Source organism: Carica papaya, chromosome 5 (assembly GCF_054855325.1).
Source record: "Carica papaya isolate Zhongbai chromosome 5, ASM5485532v1, whole genome shotgun sequence".
In the NCBI taxonomy this organism is placed as follows: domain Eukaryota; kingdom Viridiplantae; phylum Streptophyta; class Magnoliopsida; order Brassicales; family Caricaceae; genus Carica; species Carica papaya.
Window position 1 is genome coordinate 9203405 of NC_142313.1, and position 20049 is coordinate 9223453.

The window sequence follows — 20049 nt, forward strand, 5'->3', positions numbered from 1 at the left end:
CTATAACAAGGCATTAAAAAAAGTACTCGCCCAAGTAATATAATCTCTAACAAGTAACTTCCTGCTCAGAAACAGAAACAATGATCCTCCAACAAAAACCGGAGGATGGTTCCGCAGCTGAAGATTTCTCATCCTACAAACGGGGAAAGAGTTACCATCATCAGCCTTCCTATCCCTATCCTTTTCCAAGTACTAACAATATGGCAAAAAGGAATAATTGGCAGATCAACTTATTCAAGAATATAGGTACTGCATGAAGATTTTTGCCAAGCAAGGCTAATCTACATGGTACAGATATTATCAAGCACTTCTTATAATGAATAGCTAAATGCTGCTTCTACTAACCCTCCACATTGTACTACTGGAGACCATGTAAAAAGCCAGTATTTTCCTCGTTGCAAGCCCTAGATAGCAGAACAAAAGGGTAAAGCCAGTTTTCCATCATCAAAGCTTCCTCACAGGGGGGCCTTCTGACGCCTATACAGCCACAGCCTCTCAATTCCAACTAATTCATGCATTAGAATACCCGAGTGATTCAGATTGGACAGGTCTGACAGTTATACCTATTCTCAACATTCCCATGGGTTCTGATTTCTGTTACAATCTCGTTAAAAATGATGAGACTAATTATCAGCTGCTTCCTACATTATTACTGTGGTATTTATGCTTCCAGAAATTATCTCAGAAGGTATTTATGCTTCCAGAAATAACAGCATGGATATAACTGAATAAGGGCATCGACAAGCCAACTTGATAAAACATGAATCTGGATTAGGCGGAAATATTAAGAAAAAAAAAAAATTAACACGAGATTAAAATATTCATGTCCTTAAAAACAAAAAAGGATTATGCTTCATGGAAAGTTTTTTTTTAAAGCATACTGCAACCAAGAGTGTCAGGACTTATTTCCATTTCAATGAAAATGTAAGACGGTAAAGGGGGAGAATTCTGCAACTTGAACCAACAAAGTATATCACCCTTGTTTCTTACCAGTCACGCCTGCAACCACCTGCAAGAGATGCAAGAATCAATATTACAAATATAGTAAAATACTATTTTCAGAAACTTAACTTCTATGTTTCAGTGCCAAATTACCAACTGAAAAATTATTTTTTTTTTTGAAAGAAGTACTGAAACGTTATTTTCTGCTCTCTGAGATTTTATGTAACTGAGAACACTGCATAACTTTTTTAAGACCAGAGGATGCCATATAAAAACCTGCTCACTGGTAGCCCAGTTGGATTAAGTAGTTGTACTCAAACAATGTCATTTTATAGCTGGCTTCCCTGGCAAGAATTTCTACTCTCAAAAAACCAAAAAAAAAAAAAAAAAAAGATAAAAAGATCAAATCAACATAATTTTCATACAAGTTTTATGGAGCAGATGCTCTATTCCATCATGTCATTTGAGGTAGAAAGATCTTAAAAACAAATTATTAGTTATAGAAAGAAACAGGTCAACAGAAGTCATAATTTAGACATAACAGCATATCATAGGGATCAGCATACAGTACTTGCATATCAGTCCACCGACTAGAGTACGCCAACTTTAGAGGGCTTGTCTCTTACACAATGTTTGAATTGAGCGAAGTAGGGAAAGATAAGGGACGGGCTCATAACTTGTTTGGATAAAAAATAACAATTAGTAAAGAAAAGGAGGGATGGTAAGCATCCTTATAAGGGAAAAAAATAAGAGAGAGAGAGAGAGAGAGAAGAATTAATTTTTTTTTTAAAAATTTATATTTGATTCTTACTAGCCAAATTTGTCAATCTAATAATAGACAGTATTATTTACTATTTTCTTAAAAATAATCATTTCATTTCCGCTACAATGCTAAACCAAATGAAATATTATTAAAATCTTTTTCTTTCTCAAGGTTTTCAATTTATAGTCAGAACCACTTTTTCTTTCATTTTCTCTAAAATTCATTATTTCCTTTACTTTCTTTCCTCTCCATCCCTTTCCTAAAATTTACCCAAAAATAGTGTTAGCACAGGCATAATATTTGGCTCTAAGTTAGGAGACTGCCACTTCAAAACAGAGAGCACTAGCCTAACAGGAAGAGACACAGCACTTGCCTACCTCAACAACTAAGTGCACAGTGAAGATACTCTTTTCTCTAATTTAGAAAACATAAGAAATCGCGTTTCAAAATTTGAATACTCACATCACTTAGAGCAGGTTGAGAGACTTGCTTGGATGATTCAAAGGAATCTAGAATGGGCCGTACAACAGCTGGAAGGAAGAGACCTGAAAAGATTTTGCAACATAGTAAACCAAGAGCACTAAGAAGAGATTTCAGCAACACCAGAAGGAATATCAAAATTCTAGTGTATATCATTGCATTCGTTAAGGCAAGTAATACTGTATCATTGAAGATAAACATGATCAGAAATGAAAACTTTCCATTATGTCTCTACTCACAGATAATACAAAGGCAATGTCTCTAGACACAGATAATATAAAGGTTATATAAGTCAACAGTCTTCTATCCATAAGACATACCGTGAATGTTAACTTACTATATTTTCAACAATTCAGAAGTACTTGTGCTGATTCTCTCCCTGGTCTACTTATTAAAAAGATTTTATGGGGAAAAAAGAGTAATTCTATGCATGGTTATCCAGTTGGAAGTATATTAAGCCAGATAAACGTGATAAAATTACCAACATGTGTGTTGCTATCCAAAAAAGTTACTTAAATCTTTCATTGTAAAGCTGGTTGATAACACTTAACATTTATATTCCTTGATAAACCCATAGGAGAAGTTAATACATAAAATGCTACCTATTGACCATGTTAGGAGTAGTTCAGAATTTAGGAATTATTCTCCTTTCTCAGTTTTCCAAGAAGAACATTGCGTCATGAAATCTTCTCTTCCCTTTATCTTATTCTCAAGGTTCAAGGATAGAATGGAGTAGCAGCTATCATAAATCAGTACTTCTGAGCTCTGCAAGCATTTTGACAATTTTAATCTAGTAATATATTTATCCCAAATAATTTAACTTCGAACCTAATTTGATCGCATATCAATATCAACCCCTATCATTGTGCCGGAAAATCTTATAAGATAAAACCATTCAACCTTCTTAAATAATACAATCAAATCGGAAAAAAAATCAATAACAATGAAACCTTGAGAATTAAAATTGTCAATAATCTGACTTTAAAAACCCTACAAAGTTCCATATCAGTTAAAATGGTGTCAGATATATAAGCCTATTACATAAAATCCATAATTACGCCTTCAGTTCTCGCAACCGACTAACCACATTGGATAATAATGATGATAATAGAAAAGGAAACGCGACGCACCCAATTTTCTTACAGCAAATGCATTTGACAATTAGCTACTTCACAAGGCGGAAATAGAAAATTTCAGATTAGATTTAGAGATCGAAAAGCACATACCCACACCAGCGATGAGGCAAGAAGCTGCGACCACTGGCTCTTGTACGACAAACATCTTCAACTTCTCCATTGCTGGCATCTTTCTATCTCTATTGAGCTCTCCTCAACTGCCTGTTTTCTACCTCTATGATATTTTTCCCTTGGTCGCTTGATGCATGGGATCAATACTTCCAACTTACTAGTACAGGAGAACGGGTCGGGTCGGGTATGTGGTGTGGGAGGGTGGGGGGATGGATGACAAAATAAATTAGTCAAGCTCAAGTTGTTAATAATTAAAATTGGGCAGAATCGTTGTACATTAGGTTAATAAAATTGACAACATTGAGATAATATTTTTTGATTTATACGTAATTAATTTTTGAATTTTCAATTAAAATAGTTATTACCAATATACGAAATGAGACATAACAAAATATAAATGTTAATTTTTAGAATTTTTAAGTAATTACCCTCTTTAATCTCATTAAAACAATTATGTATATTAATTATTATTCTAAAGGTTTTGGTAGCTGCTGTTGATGATTTAAATTACTTCCCGTAGAAAATCAGCATACAGTAATTTTAAATTTAAGATTAATTATTTTAATATTGTTTATTTAAAAATAGTAAGTAAGAGAACCAGAAATTTAAGAAAAATGAAATAGCAATTATTATAAACAAAAGATTTATTAGTTTATAACAAAAAAAAAAAAAAAAAAAAACCATTATTGGCAATTCAGACCACCCACTTGTAAATCCCATGTGTTTGTTCATAAGCTGAGTATTAATTTATATCCTAATGGTTGAATTTCTTTACAGCACAATCATAATTTATATCTTACTTGATTTTTAAACTATCATTTAACTGCCTACCACCTAAACAAAAAGCAGGAAAACAGAACACCAGCTACCCAAAATCAAGGGATTTATAAAGTGAGCAGATGAGAAGAATCCAAAATTTACGTGTAAATCATCCATGAGAACCTTTAATGAAGTAGGTCTCAAGACATGCCTGCACAATATATATATATATATATATATATATATATACACAAAATCAACAGCTCATAACATCTTTTATCCACAAACTTCTGAAAACATAATATGAGATCTAGCAAAATACATACACATGGGAATTAAATCTTACTCATTTCTAAATCAATCTGCACAGTAAGCAGGGGATTTGCTTCAAATTCTTACAGACTACAAAGGCAACATCCATCCCACAGTCCATCCCAAAAGCAATCCAGCACCAACAAGACTCAATCCCAATGCAAATGCCACAGCATACTTTGTAACATCAGGACTTGGCCGGCTTCGCTTTGCTCGCTTAGCCTTCTTAGACTTTTGCCAGCCTTTTTGCAGTTTCCTAACTTTGCAAGGCATCCATGGAAAAGCCGTTGGAAACAGACTGGGGATTGGCTGGTCATTATTTTTGATCTGGTGATAAAGTGCTTCTAGTTGCAATAGTTGGAACCACTGCTTATAGGCAAAAAGTTGTGAGGCTTGTTTGAAGAAGAGTTTTATAATGTGCTCCTTCTCAGCATAGGCTTGTTTTGCTGCTTTCTCAGCTTCCCTAGCCCTTGTTTGAGAATGGCGTAGTGCTTCTAAAAGCTGAGCCTTGCTGACATCATTCTCAGAAACTTGTGTTTCTGTAGAATCCTTTTGGCTTGTGCTGCAATTGTATTACGCTAGAAATTCAACTGATGGATTTGATTATCACGAGGTAAGAATACATAAAAACTATTAAGGTTGAGTTTTGTTTAAATTTCAATTATATAGGAACATGAATAGGGACGGGAAATACAAATGAAATAAAAATTTGAATAAAAGAACTATTCTACTTCCAAGTTAATCCATTTCAAATGAGCTCATTTTGTAATTTCTCAGTTGACAAGTGAGAATATAAATATATTATTATGAAATAAAAGATATCAGAAAAGTGTTTTTTAAAAAAAAATAAAAAAAAGAGAAAAGTTGGTTTAATCATGCATCAAATATGTAAATATGCGACTGAATTCTATGTATTAAACATTAAAATATAGCAATAGAACTTATTTAAAAAAAAAAAGAAAGCAATAGAACAAGAATAGAGTAGACTGAAACCAAGAGCAGTTTAATATCCATATTCTTCCTTGTTTATGACTTCCAAATTATCAAAGAACATGCTGGGAGAAAGGATAATTCAAATGTAAAAAACTGTTCAGCTAAGAATTCAAATTGTGACCTAGAGCACTAAAACATTATGAGCTCCAGGATCCAGATGAAGTTGACCAAGATTCAAAAGAAAAACTAATTGAATACCTGAATGATTGCTCAGAACCATGAACTGTGTGCCCATCTTCAAGTGCAACTCTTTGTCTCCCTAATGTTCTCACAAGGTCAGAAGAGCCCTGTGACTGAATGATCGGAGTAGACATACAATGCGCTTTGGACTTCTGATCAAAAGGTGACAATTCATTACGATCAAAACCCAGAGAATTTCCATATGGGTATTTTCGAGTGTGCATCTTCTGTGGTGGAGGAAGATCACAGTTTGCAATATAATCATGAGACTTTTGCGCAACCAAGGAGGCTAGTTCATCCTTATCTGTGGTTCGCCACCATGGTTCAGTCTTCTCACTACAAACCCAAGGAGCCTCTGGATCAAAAGAGGAATCATTGGCCTTTTTGGAAACTGAACATCCAATAGAATCAACCCCCATGAGCTCATAGTTCTCCTTTGTATCCATAACTTCAAGTAATTCTTGCATGTTTTCGCATTGTAGGGCTTTTACATTCTCTCCAATTTTAGGAATGTGCTTTGCACAAACAGCAGAGTTCCTGGAATGCACATTGGGGGTACACTCACCATTATTCTTATTATCAAGATGAGAACCCTCTCCTTCGGCCTCAGGGTGCAAACCACTCTTGTCTTTAGAGGAAGAGTTTTCAAAGTCAGTTCTTAAAGTATCCATCTTTGCTTCCAAGGTATTTAACTGTTCAGAGGTCAAACCCTTTTGAAATCCATAGTCAGGTTGCAGCTGAAGCCACCACCTTGCATCAGAAGGTAGATTGGCATATGAAGGATTTCGATTAAGAGGCATGAAACCTGCAACAGACTGATCAGGCAAATCCGCTGCTCCAGAAGGTCCTGATTCGACCTGTTTAGCTGATGCAGCTGAGGACTGACAGCAAGCTAATTTAGGAGCTCTTTTGGCATCTTCTTGAACAAAGCAACGATTAGCTGTCCTCTGCCACAAGGCTCTTGCTTCAGCTGCTGCCATCATAATACCATTCTCAGACGCATTTATAACTGCACAAAAGAAAAGTAGATGTAATCGTCGTAGACTCCAAGACTCAAGAGACTCAATCCTAAGTACCTAATAGTAATTATCCTTTCACAAGATCCAAATATAACTTGCTAATCCAATGAATATGAATCACACTAACATCATACAATAGGATATTAAGGGCAGACATGCATGCTTGTTAAAAAGGAAAAGTCAGCAGGACAGCGTCCTACAAGTAACTGAGAAACAAAAATGTGCCATCAAAGGCAATAGCAACTAATCAAAGACAAACCATTTCTGTTAGATATGAGGGGTGTAAAACACGTCTCCATTATCACAAGATACCCACGTGCACATGCTCATCCAAGGTTGCATACATTCCGTTAAAATTTAATCTAACCTTCAAATGCTTTGTTGAGCAAGACAATCAAAATAGAGACAAAAACCATGCATCACCTCCAACAAGTACCCGACTAACATTAATTTGGTTATGCGAATGTGCTTCCAATAAGACTTAATATAACGGTATTCAGGTAAATAAACTCTGATGCTCTAACTTCTGCAACACAGACAGATAGTAGCGTCCCTTAAGAAATCAACACTGCAAGTAATTAGTTGTATTTTGTAAGATTACAATGTATTATCAACACTGCAAGTATGAGTTGTATTTTTTTTTTAACTTAAAAAAAAGGATCACCTTGCATACACAACTCTAAACAGCTATTAAGAGCATCCTGTAGTATACCCGAACTATCAAAAAACAAAAGAAGAGAGAAAATCAGAAATAGAAGAAAATATCCATGGCAAAAAGCATCAAGGAATAGAATCTAAAGACAAATTGTTTGTATAAGAGTGGATTGATTTAAAAAAGTTTTTTTTTTAAAAAAAGAATCAGTCAAACTGATGCCAAAAATCCATAATGATAAACAAAAAAAGCATATACCCGAATCAACTAACTCGCAGAAAAGAAAAGATAAGCAACGAAATTAGTGTCAAAAGAAGCAAAACATAGAAAAGAAACTGAGCCCAGAAACTAACAGCGACCAACAAAGTTTAGATAAGAAAAAGATGTAAGATTTAGCAGAAAAATCCCAGAAACAAAGCAAAACAAAAGAACCAAACAAAAGAAACAGGGAAAAAATCAACCTAATTAAATTACGAAAGAGAAAGAGAACAGACCGGAATAGAAATGAACGACCGGAGAGAGACAGGTATTATCAGCTAGATCTAAGAGGGAAGGGAATGATCCCCCAACCAAAAATGAAACCGTTTTGGTCCAAAGATCCAAAAGCACGCAGTAAATAAAACGGAAGAATATCAGGACACGAGAATCGTGCAGGTAAGTCGTGTGATTATGTCGGGGTGGGGGTACTTCGCTTTTGTTGTGGGCGTCAGTTACCGAATTGGCGCTGTGTCGTGTTGGGACGAGTAGAGGGTAGGAGTAGACAGGAAGAGAGATGGTGGTCTCGGCATGAGGCTAAAACGTCATCGTTTAGGCACCGCCCTTTGGTCCCAATCGCGGGGTCCTACACTTGTCCTGCTCTTGGCAACTAGGGTGGATTTTTTGCTTGTTGGATACAAAAAAAAAAAAAAAAAAAAAATGAAGGGTTGGATTTAATCAGAGGTGGTTGATTGGTGGACACGTGGCGGATGATGTGGGAGGATCGTGGGATAGCAACGTGGGCCCACTTCTTTTAAGGGATAAGACTACCTACATTTGATTAAATGGGTAGGGCCACGCGAGAGAATCATCGGTCGGAATCACACTCCAAACCACCATTCCGGTTATTTCTAAGAAAAATAGACAAAAATTGTATCTTGAAAGAAAATTATTGTTTTATAAAGTAAGAAAGAAAATCATTTAGTTAATTAAATGTAAATGGGAGGGTTTTTGAGTGAGAGATAATTTATTAGATATAAGACCTTGTGTTGTTTACATCCATGGAACTGTGAATCTGTGTGCTGTTAAAAATTTATTACTATTAGTTACTGTGGGAAAGTAGACTCAGGATTTGGATTGAACCAAAATTGCTCCAATTTATCTTTTTATTGCATAATCAAATGCTACACGTTATCGAATTAAAAGGAGAAATTTGGTCTTTTGAATTCAAGTAATTATATTTTTTTTATGTGTTATATTAACAATTTTTCAATCAATTTTAATAATGTCAACATAAGCTTGTCATTAAAGTGAATTTGGCCGGACGGTTATCCTTATTGTATTTATATATTTATAGTAATCAGAAATAATTATTTTAACGTGCATCATTTTTAAATTTTACAGAACAATTATAAACTATCATGATTGACTTGAATGGATTACACATCAAGTCACCGTAAAAGATACCACACACATGCCGTCATCGCACGCTTCATATATCACTAATACAATATATATATATATATATTAACTAGGGATAACACAAATCTATTTAGTTAATTTATTTATTTATCAAAATTAATATAATACCCGCAGTTTATACTATTCAAACCAACATCACAGTTGCTTCTCTGTCTCAATCTTTTCGGGGTCTGCTAAGTTTTCTGCCCACTTCTTTTTCTTCTATTGACTTTTCATCTTTTCCATCACATCCTTTTCTTTTACATATAGATATATATATATATATATATGTATTATCAGAATCTTATTCTGCTTACTTCTGTTCAAATGGCAGAAAATCAAAATGTGATTTTTTTGATATATACTTTCATATTGCTCGCTGCTGCCTTATATTGAATGGAATATGTTGCAGACTGTTGACTTCAGCTACTCGTTAAAACCCTGCAAAGAATACACAACAGTTCAATCCCAGTCTTGCTTGCTTGTAATTTTTTTCATTTTTTTTTAAGTTTGTTTTTTTTTCAACTGCAGATTACGACTGGTATTGCGTAATCTAATTCAGTCAGACATGAAACTTCGCAGAAAATTCATTTGATACAATAATAATACAAAATATAAGAAAATTGAATAGGAGGAAAATAGATACCATCCCATTTACAAAACCTAGTTCATCACCTCTATTGTAATCACTGTTCTTGATGTGACTACAAAATTTACATTTAATTCTCAACAATACCAGAATCTAGAAATCTGGGGGCTAACTATGGTATGGAAACCTTTCTGTTTTTCACATTTATATACAACACTCAGAGTCACATAGGAAAAGTTACACAAGAACTCAGCTCTCTACCACAACTCACAACGAAGGAAAGCTTTTGAAAGCAGATAATAATAAATACGAGAAACGATGGCACAAATGAGTGGACTACAGCGTGCATTCTGGTCATCCAAAGTCAGAAAAGTTGGAAGAAGACTAGTGCTCTAGCTTCTGCAGAATTTATTCAGTGCAGGGACAAGAAGTATCAGAACAGCGCTTACCAGTTCTTTCCATGACAAAAATTTTCAAACTAGTCGTTTTTCTGTTTCTACCAGTCATTCTGAATGCTATGAGGTGACAGGACCGAATCATACAAGTTCTGAAAACAGCACTAGCTATCGCTGTCAACTAGTTTCAAACTACAAAATGTTCTATGCTGCTCTATTTGAGTGTCTTTCTGTGCTCGGAAGAAATTCCTTTTAGCTTCATGTCTCCAGATGACAGTCTTTAAGCTGAACCAGCTTCACACAGCCATCTCCGCCACATGTAAGAAACCCATGTGAATAAACTTGTATGTCTGTAACAGCAGCCTGCAACACCTTGGAAAAGATATCCCTTAGAACACTAGGCTTAAAATAATTTCTCCTTTCAGTCTTAGTAAAGACAAGCATAGAAACCTCAAAATAGCATTAACTAAGAGTTACCCGGACAATTCCACCATAGCCCCTAGAACTTGGTTGCAAAAATGTGTGCCTTTCATGCAACTTTGGCCAATGATAAACTAACTTAGCTGCCTTGGCATCCCAAAGTTTGACATCTCCATCTTTGCTTCCCGTCAAGAACAAACTGGTGTTTGGGATGGTAGAGATTTTGGTCACACTCCCTTCACTCAGATCAATTAAATACCAATTAAAAAAACTGTCGATAGTTTGCTGTCTCCAAAAAGGAAAAGATTTTTCTTTTAAAAAAAGGAAACCATTTGTACCTAGATGAGCCTTTGGTAAATACCAAAGCATCCCATTCGAATTTTGATCTCCAAATCTGTGAGCAATCTCTGTCTGCATGTCAGAATTTGAAGATGAGCTGATGCTTGGTTCACCGTTATCAAAATGTCTGTGCCTTTTAGTCCTTCCAGTGGCAATGTACCGGAAATCATGTAGCCCAATGTCACCACCTTTGCCCCCAGTCACAATAAGGGGAGAAATGGAACCGCTGCCAATGTCATTATCAAACACAGAGATGGAGCGAGCACCACCTTCACACAAAATGGAAAAGGTTGGCACCCTAAAAAACGTGAGGCATGGCCAGCTTGATTCACATATTACTGATAATCACAACTCAGTTACAAGTGCATTGAAGCCACAATGCACTCACTATCATGATGTTATGCTTGTAACTTTGAACTCCATGATTTTTTTTTAAAAAAAAAAGTTTTCTGATAGTGTAGACCATGTAATGCATTTCTTGTATACTGTGTAACCTGTCAACTTTAATCTCTACATCAACTATTTTAGGACCAAGCTAATCCATCCCATATCAAGAGCACACGTTAACAACCACCTTAAAGCAGATAAGAACATTATCTGTTTCATGAATATTACACACGATGAGTAGCAACAATTTAACAAAGATGCAGTTTAAACATTAGAATGAAGAATAACCTTCATGACAAGAAATGGAAGCTCGAGATGTCGTAGGTGGAGCCAGTGTATCCCATATGACCACATTAACACCATTGGAGCTATATCCAGCTGCAGCAATCACTGACCCACTTGAAGTAATGTAAGTAACATCACTGCAATCAGAACAATAATGCAAATATGCCGAAACTATTAAGAAACAGAAGAAATGCAAATATTATATCTTAACATCAAGAAGAATCTACCATTTCCAATATGTAAGTAAATATTAAAAAGTGGACTTGGGGAGAGGAAATTAGTTGATCAACAAAAAGAGTGATGTACATCATAATCCCACAAAGCTTGGACATAATAGTTGATTGCCGAAGAAATTATTTTTGGAATAAATTTTTAGTTAAAGTTATTCATTGTAATAATTGTTATTATTTTATATTTTTAAGTTATTTAGGTTATTTAAACATTATAATATTTTAATTTTTTATTTAAGTAAATTAAGTATAATAAGATTTAGAAATTTTCAAATTTCCTCTTCCATGATTTTTATTATTAGTTGTAATTAATACTAATTTAAAAGGTTAGTTATTATTACCAAAAGAGAGATAATAATAAACTAAGAATTGATTTACTAGGATTTTTGTCCTAGTTATCTCTCTCTGTGCTCATTCTTTGGTTATTGTTCTATTTAACCATCTGTTCAGTCTACTTCTCCTTTTAACTTTTCACACTGATCTCTAATTTTTTTAGCTATCTACATTCCTTTGTTCCTTACCTAGATTTCTTCTATTTCTAAACTATTCACGAGATAATTTAGTTAACCACTACTTACCCTCCATCAGTTGGTACTAGAGTCTAATTGCTATGTCTACCATTTCGTCAAAACATCAACTACTTAAGAAAAACAAATAAATTACTTCATCTTTTCACCCAAAAAAAGAAACTTGAAAGGTGGGCTACACCAGAAAATCAACTGCAGGCCTAGGTTGTCGACTACATTCCATAACCAGCCAGGTCTACATCCCCCTTGACACCAGGTTCAGAGAGCTGTACAGGGCTCCTTGCCAATTTTCAGACATTGGTTCTGCCTAAAAGTGTTTCATTTGGCTTCAAAAGGGAAGACACTACTACCTTGCCAGATCTCTGTTATCCTAGTCACTAAAGACAACAATAACCCCTTTTGCTAGACGAGTTATGTAACACTCCGTCCATCTCTATGCTTAATTTATTGAAAAACTTTATTTATTCGAACATTTGGCCATATTAAACTTATTTAATTTTCTCTCTATAATATTTATCGTAATTTGTAAATTTAGTTAATTTTTAATTATTTTGCTTTTATTCAATTATATTTAATTTTAATTTTTATTATTTAATTTTATATTTAACTTATCTGAATTAATTTTAAAAAATTGAGAGAAAATAAAAAAACGGCAAAATGAAAAGAAATTCTACGGAAAAAATCCCACGAGGAAGCAGAGCTGCTTGAGCGGATGCCATGCAGGGTAAGGACCTACACACGTCCTGTCGCGTGCAGGCGGGTCGTCCGTGCATCACCTCGCGCGCAGACAGGTGCTGCACATTGTGTGCGCAGTAGGCCTGCACGGATAGGCCCTGTGTGCTTGGGGCCTGCGCCCGGCGCCCAATGCGCCTAAGACCTGCGCGCGCGGCAGGAGACCTGTGCGCCTGCAGGTTAGCCTGCAGCGCGTCAGCCGGGGCACTGCCACCTTGGGCAGTGCGCCACCGTCGCCTCGGGCGGTGCACCGCCGCTGCAGGTGGAAGAGGCCCTCCTCCCTTGTTTTTTGTGCCGAACATCTTTTTCTCCTCTCTTTTTACGCAATTTCGCCACTTGGCGCAAATCCAACTGTTTCAAAATTCTATAAATTACCCTCCCCTTCCATTCTTCCATTTTTCACGATTTAGAGAGAGAAAGAGATAGTGACCTAGTGAGAGGAGGGAAAGAGAAGAGAAATGGTGAATGAGAAAACATCAAGATTTTGGTAAGAAATCTAATATTTTTTTCGACGTCTTAAGAAATATTTTTACATAACTTAATATTTTTGACCGTTTTTTGTACGCCTTTGTGTTCATAGTTCAGATAAGTTGAATTATTCTTATTTTCAAGTATGCTATGTGAATTATGGACACTTGATGAATTGTATTTAATGAACATAATATGTAATCAGTATTATTGTTTGGTAAAAATAAAGAGTACAAAAAAAAAAGAAAAAAGAGAAAAGTGGAATAAAGCATGAATGGTCCAAAATATATTTGTATTGATATGCATATTGAATCAAATGTCTCGTTAGGTTTTTATCTCTGAGGAGTATCTGTTCCCCTTACCCTTCGGGGTATTTGTTTCCCTCTCCCCTATCTGGTTCAAAAAGACGTAAGAGAACCGTTCTCACTGGATGACGGCGTACTCTCTGACGAGAGTAGTAACACAAATATCTGTACGGGTCACCTGTGCCTAAATACTATCGTGATTGTAGATATCTGTTAGGGTCACTATGGTTGATACGGTTGTGGTTGTAGATCGTACCATGGTTTGGCCAGCTGGAAATAGGTTTGAGCAAATTACCGTATCTGTATCTGATCTGGTCATTCCACTTGTATTGTCGAAAATCTGTATATGCCCTCAGATATGGAAGTTGTAACGAATTCGCGAAGCATGATACGAAAAATCTGTGCATTTAATGATTTATTTGATTTTCTCTATTATCTGGTATGATGTATGTTTGGTTGTTCATATTAATTGTTGCTTTATTAATAAATAAATTATTTTCATAATGGAAGATAAGTATATAAAGAGATCAAATGGTAAGCTTTTAAGTTAAAATAATTCACCTTTGAAACCTTACGATATTAATTTAATACTCTTTTTTTTATTGAGCAAATGAAACTAACTCTTTTCATGCCCTCTCCCATCCCATATGAGAAAGAAAATGAGGAACCACAGACTGATCTATCTTTAGAAGTCTATGAGAATCCCGTGGATCCATAAGTCTAAGTGCATGACTGTTCCCGCACTTTGATGAGTCTAATGGCATAGTGAAAGAAGTGGCATTTATGTTTTGATTTTGTATTTTGTTGCGACTTCGGGTCTCATTATATGTAAATATTGGAACTCATATGTATTTGTAAAGAATTTGTATTAATTCTGTTCCGCTGCATAAATTTTTATCATAAACTCGTTATTTTGTATCTGTATGACACTCATTTGTCTAAATTAGCACTTGAGATGTCACAAGTCATTCACGAGAAGACTGACTGGTGATCAAAGGACGGCATGTGGTTCTCAAGCGCTCTTGACTGCACGTCGGAAGTGGCTTAATCTGCTTCGTTTTGATTAGTTCACTAAGATTTTGACCAGGATTTAGACTGTTTTAAATTGGTTTTCCATAAGTTCAAGCTGATTCTTGAATTTCTTCGGTTGGCTCCATCATTTTGAGTTTATTCTGGTCACATTTGCATATGATACTTTTTACAGCAGCTCATGTTGAAAGGTGATAGCATTGACATGGATTCAAACAAGATTTTAGTTGCAATTTATTATATAATCTATCTGATTAAATAAGATGCATTTTACCAAATTTTTAGTACCTGTGGATGCATATAGAGTATTTAGATACATTGAAAATTAACTTGTATGCATTATCAGTATGTTGACAATCTTTTCTATGCTAAAATTTCTCTCAATAATCATTGTATATATGATAGCTGCTTTTAGTTAAATATTGATATAAAATAGACTTCTAATCACAAAATAGGAAAACATGAGATTTTCTGCAAAAATTAAGGTTGAACTTAAGAATAGAACTAACACTTCCTGTATTCTAAAAGATGAAAAACTTGAAGTTCCTCTTGACTTTTAAGAAGATAAAAAAGTTCCTCTTCAGCCACCGAAGGACGTTCAAGAAAATATATGCTCCTATTGGAAGTTGATTCTGTTCATGTTAGTTATGTTGGCCAACTTGCTCTGTTCAATAATCTTGTTCAACCTCATGCTGCTATTTAAGTAGTTCTCATCCAAAGGACTAAAATAAACAGATTTTTTGGGATGAATTTCATCTTGCCTAGTTGGTTTTACAATCCCATGGAGCCCAAATTATAGATTGACTTTTCATTCTCTAGGCGGAGATTGTCACATATAGATTTTAAAGAGTATGCTCGAGATTTCCTATCTTGATGCTTTACTACTTCAAAATTCGAGACCGAGTTTTCACCAAATAGGGTAGATGATATAAAACAAGAAATATTATTTTTGAATAAAATTTCAATTTAAAGAAGTTTTTGCAGTACTCGTTATTATTTTCTATTTTTAAGCTGGTTAGATTATTTAGTTTCATTTATATACTCTTATGATATTTTAAATTTTCTCTTTTAAGTAGATATTAAGTATTATATGCATTATAATCTTTTAAATTTTTTGTGATAATTTTTTTCTTACTAGTTGTAGCTATCAACAAACAAGAGATAGACGATGATAAATTAGGAATCATATGCTAGAGTTATATTCCCCATTATTTCCCTCTATTTTTTTTCTCTTTTGATTGTTGTTTTATCCCCATCCCACTTAATCTACTTCTCCCTATATTTTTTTTTCAATCTAATCTCTAATTTTTCCTAAACTATTTTGTTCTTCTGTTCACACCTAAATTTTCTCTATTTTTCAAAGTATTCATTGGATAAATTAGTTAAACTACCCCCCCACCAATAGGTCTTCCCCTTTTTCTTTTGGGTAAAAAAGGGGGAAAAAGACCACCAAGATGGCTGCTACTTTTTCTTTTCAATTAAACAAGTGTCACAATGCTGTACCCATTAGGTGATTTGTTTCTTTATGTTGGACTTGTCCATAGGTGGCCTTGATGCCTGAGTGACCTCCTCTGCTGGAGTTATGGTATTTGAAGAAAATTGAGAGAAAATATTCTTCCTTTTTATTTTTGATGAATGATTTCCACATATATATATACAAGTCTACTAGCCTAACAACCTAACAAATTCTGGAGAGAAACTTAATAAAATTCTGTTTCTAAGAACAAATTTGTTACAACAAATTTGTTGGTGATTCCCTCCATTTACAGTACATAACAGCTGTAAATAGTTCCTCGATTTACAGCACATAACAATTGTAAAAAGTAATTTTTAATCCTAATTTATTCTTCTAATTATTATATTTTTTACACTCCCCCTCAATCTAGTTTACGTATATGTTGAGTAAACCTAAATTGGATATTATGTAATCAAAAGTTCTCTTAAGAAGAACTTTAGGTAGAATATTTGCGATCTGTTGATTGGTTGAAATATGCATCAGAGTTATAGTCCCATCTTCCAATTTTTCTCTAATGAAATGACGATCAATCTTCACATGCTTAGTTTTATCGTGATGTACTGGATTTTTTACCATACTAATTGTTGATTGGTTGTCGCACCATACTTTCATAAACATATTGTTGAGAACTTTAATTCTTCAAATATTCTCTTCAACCATACACCTTCATAAATATCATGAGCGAGCGCTCTAACTTTAGATTCTGCACTGCTGCGAGATACAACAGACTGTTTCTTACTTCTCTAGATAACCAGGTTACCCCAAACATAGGTACAATATTCTGCTGTAGATCTCCTGTCGTTTGTAGAGCCTGCCGAATCCGTATCCGTGTAAATTTCAACACCCCTTCTGTCTGTTTTTTGAAAGAATAAACCTTATCTTGGAGTTTTCTTGAGATACCTCAGAATCCAATACACAGCACTCATGTGATCTTCTGTTGGCTGATGCATGAACTGACTTACTGCAAAACTGATGTCTGGTCTTGTGTGAGCCGAGTAAATAAGTTTCCCAACAAGTCTTTGGTATCTCCCTTTGTCAACCATTTTATTACTGATTCTGGATCCAAGTTTGATGACTGAATCCATAGGGATGTCAGCAGACTTGCTTCCTAGCATCCCAGTCTCCTTTAAGAGATCCAGAATGTACTTTCGTTGAGAAACTGAAATCCTCTTTTTTGATCTAGCTACTTCCATACCGAGAAAGTACTTTAGTGCTCCAAGATCTTTTATTTCAAATTCTTTGGACAGGAATTCTTTAAGTTTCTAAATCTCCTCAAGATGATCTCCTGTAAGAATGATATCATCAACATATACAATCAAAATATCCTTTTTACCTAATATGCAATGTTTGACGAACAATGTATGGTCGGATTGACATTGTTCATATCCTTTATATTTTACAGCTCTTGTGAATCTGTCAAACCATGCTTTTGGAGATTGTTTTAGGCCATAGAGTGATTTCTTCAATTTATACACTTTCAAAGAGTTGTCAGTTAATTCGAATCCTGATGGTACATTCATATACACTTCTTCTTCCACATCGCTATTAAGGAATGCATTCTTTACATCTAATTGATACAGTGGCCAGTCAAAGTTAGATGCAAGTGAGAGGAGTACCCGAATAGTATTGTGCTTGGCAACTGGTGCAAACATCTCCTGATAATCTATACCATATGATTGTGTATAGCTTTTGGGTACCAGGCGGGCCTTAAGCCTGTTTACATTCCCATCTGGATTATATTTGGTTGTAAAAATCCATTTGCATCCCACTTGACGCTTTCCTGGAGGAAGATCAGTTAGTTCCCATGTCTCATTCTTTTCAAGTGCCCTAATCTCATCTAGGACAGCTAACTTGCATTCTAGAATTTCCAAGGCCTTATGTATTGTTCTGGGTTAAGGTGAACTGCTGTCTATCCTACTCACAAAAGCATGATGTTCTGAGGATAATTTGTCCAATGAAACATATTCCTATATAGGATGTTTGGTGCATGTTCGAGTGCCCTTCCTTAAAGCAATAGGAATATCAGAATCAACGAAATCAAGAGTTAGTACAGAGATTACGTTACCTGGATCAGTGGAGAATTCATGGCAGTGCTTGGATGATTCGGGTGCTTTTCTTTTATTTCTTCTTGTATAGACACGTAACTCACTCGTTGCAGGTAATGTGCTTTCTATAATAGGTTTTGGTTCTGATTTCTTTTGTGCGGTTTCGGGTTCAATCTCCAAGAAAGGTTTGTCTGGTGATGGGTTTTGTGGATAGAGAGGTGGTACACACACATCCCACAACTGATATTTCTGAGTGAATGTCTCCCCCTAAATATCAGTGGTGGGATAAAATGGTTGATTCTCAAAAAAGGTGACGTCCATGGTATTATAAAATCGGCGGGTTTCCGGAACTAGACATTTGCATCCTTTTTGATTTGCTGAGTACCCAACAAAAAATACACTTTATTGATCTTGGGTCTAATTTTTCACGAAGATGTTTATGAATGTGGACATATGCTAAACACTCAAATACGTTAAGTGGCAAAATGTTTAAGATGCGAGAATCAGGAAAGATTTTTGAGAGGATAGTGTATGATGATTGAAACTGTAGAATACGGGAAGAAATCCGATTAATCAAATAGGTACCTTACAGCCTCTCCCCAAAGATATTTTGGGACATGTGTGGTGAACATGAGAGATCTAGCAACCTCAAAAATATGTTTGTTTTTTCTTTCGGCTATGCCGTTTTGCTGTGGAGTATGAACGCAGGAGGTTTGATGAATAATGCCATGTTCAGTAAAGTAATTTTCAAGAGTATTTTCAAAATATTCACAAGTATTGTCAGATTTCAATACTTGGATGGTAGCATGAAATTGGGTTCGAATCATTGTATGAAATTTTTTAAATAGGGATCCCACTTCAGATTTTTCCTTCATGAGAAATACCCAAGTAATTCTTGTATGGTCATCAATAAAAAATACAAACCACCTAGTTCAGGAAACGTTAGAAACCCTGGAAGGGCCCCAAACATCACCGTGAATTAATGCAAATGGTTTAGATGGTTTATATGGTAGACTGTGAAATGAACTTCGAGTATGTTTAGAAAATTTTCACACTGTGATGAAACTGGATTTTTTCCTTTAAATAGTAGTGGAAACGTCCTTTTTAAGTACATGAAATTTGGATGTCCTATTCTATAGTGCCACAACATAATATCATTATCATTATTTTTGGAAATAGGAACAGAGTTTTCACATACTGCATTGTGAGCTTGTCTTTTAGAGGTGTTGACTTGAAGCAAATATAATCCCGAGCTCATCCTAGCACTGCCAATCGTCCTCCCCGAGTCCAAATCCTGAAAATTACACATATTAAAAACAAATTTCGTAGCACATTTCAAATCTTCACATAACTTGCTGACAGACAACAATTACAATCCAAATTCGGAACATGGAGAACTAAACAGAGAGTCAAATTTGGAGACAAATTTACATAACCCATTCCTGCCACTTTTGAGAGAGAACCATCTGCAATTCTGATTGAAATATTTTCTTCACATCTTCTGTAATTTTGGAACATTGAGAAATCGCCACTCATATGATCAGATGCTCCAGAGTTTACCATCCACACCTGTCCTTTTTCTAAAAGAGCAGATAAACTATGAATATTACCTTTGTGTGCCACAAAAGCACTGATCGAGTGAGATTTCTTGGACAAGATTTGTTGGAGGGCTTCCAACTGTTCAGGGGTAAATGGGTCTTTTCCCATCTCATCAAAAATTACTTCTTCAGCCGTCACGTGATTTCCTCGAAGCTTGCTGGAGGTCTCTGCTTTCGACAT

The 20049-nt window shown here is 35.1% G+C and overlaps 3 protein-coding genes across 12 annotated transcripts in view; all 3 read right to left on the bottom strand.

Annotated features, from left to right (window-relative positions):
• Nucleotides 1-750: 750 nt before the first annotated feature.
• On the bottom strand, nucleotides 751-3570 carry LOC110810996 (fiber). The gene is made up of 3 exons (XM_022037346.2): nucleotides 3412-3570; nucleotides 2168-2250; nucleotides 751-1009 (listed from the first exon to the last, which is right to left on the bottom strand). The coding sequence occupies exons 1-3, from the start codon at nucleotides 3488-3490 to the stop codon at nucleotides 974-976; spliced, it is 198 nt and encodes a 65-aa protein (XP_021893038.1). The 5' UTR covers nucleotides 3491-3570; the 3' UTR covers nucleotides 751-973.
• Nucleotides 3571-4438: 868 nt separating this feature from the next.
• Nucleotides 4439-7983, bottom strand: LOC110810993 (uncharacterized). 4 transcript variants are annotated; one of them, XM_022037343.2, is made up of 5 exons: nucleotides 7842-7983; nucleotides 7360-7412; nucleotides 7119-7263; nucleotides 5695-6685; nucleotides 4439-5065 (listed from the first exon to the last, which is right to left on the bottom strand). In XM_022037343.2, exons 4-5 carry the CDS (start codon nucleotides 6657-6659, stop codon nucleotides 4594-4596), a joined length of 1437 nt encoding a protein of 478 aa, XP_021893035.2. In that variant the 5' UTR covers nucleotides 6660-6685; nucleotides 7119-7263; nucleotides 7360-7412; nucleotides 7842-7983; the 3' UTR covers nucleotides 4439-4593. The 4 variants fall into 4 exon arrangements, with proteins under 4 accessions (XP_021893035.2, XP_021893033.2, XP_021893034.2 ...); XM_022037341.2 differs by lacking the exon at nucleotides 7119-7263; XM_022037342.2 differs by lacking the exons at nucleotides 7119-7263; nucleotides 7360-7412 and having other exon boundaries at nucleotides 7842-7976.
• A 1623-nt stretch (nucleotides 7984-9606) lies between these two features.
• The window catches only part of LOC110811009 (transducin family protein / WD-40 repeat family protein), a 48643-nt gene continuing 38200 nt past the window's right edge, over nucleotides 9607-20049 (bottom strand). For 3 of the 7 annotated variants that reach the window (XM_088220585.1, XM_088220583.1, XM_088220586.1), the window contains exons 13-16: nucleotides 11422-11555; nucleotides 10746-11015; nucleotides 10465-10643; nucleotides 9607-10359 (exon numbers count right to left, since the gene is read on the bottom strand). In XM_088220585.1, coding sequence (XP_088076711.1) covers nucleotides 10246-10359; nucleotides 10465-10643; nucleotides 10746-11015; nucleotides 11422-11555 — 697 coding nt within the window. In that variant the 3' untranslated portion in view covers nucleotides 9607-10245. Of the gene's footprint in view, nucleotides 10360-10464; nucleotides 10644-10745; nucleotides 11016-11421; nucleotides 11556-19467; nucleotides 19565-20049 lie in introns of those variants that run through there. The other 4 variants (XM_088220584.1, XM_088220589.1, XR_015819383.1 and 1 more) reach the window with 3 other exon arrangements.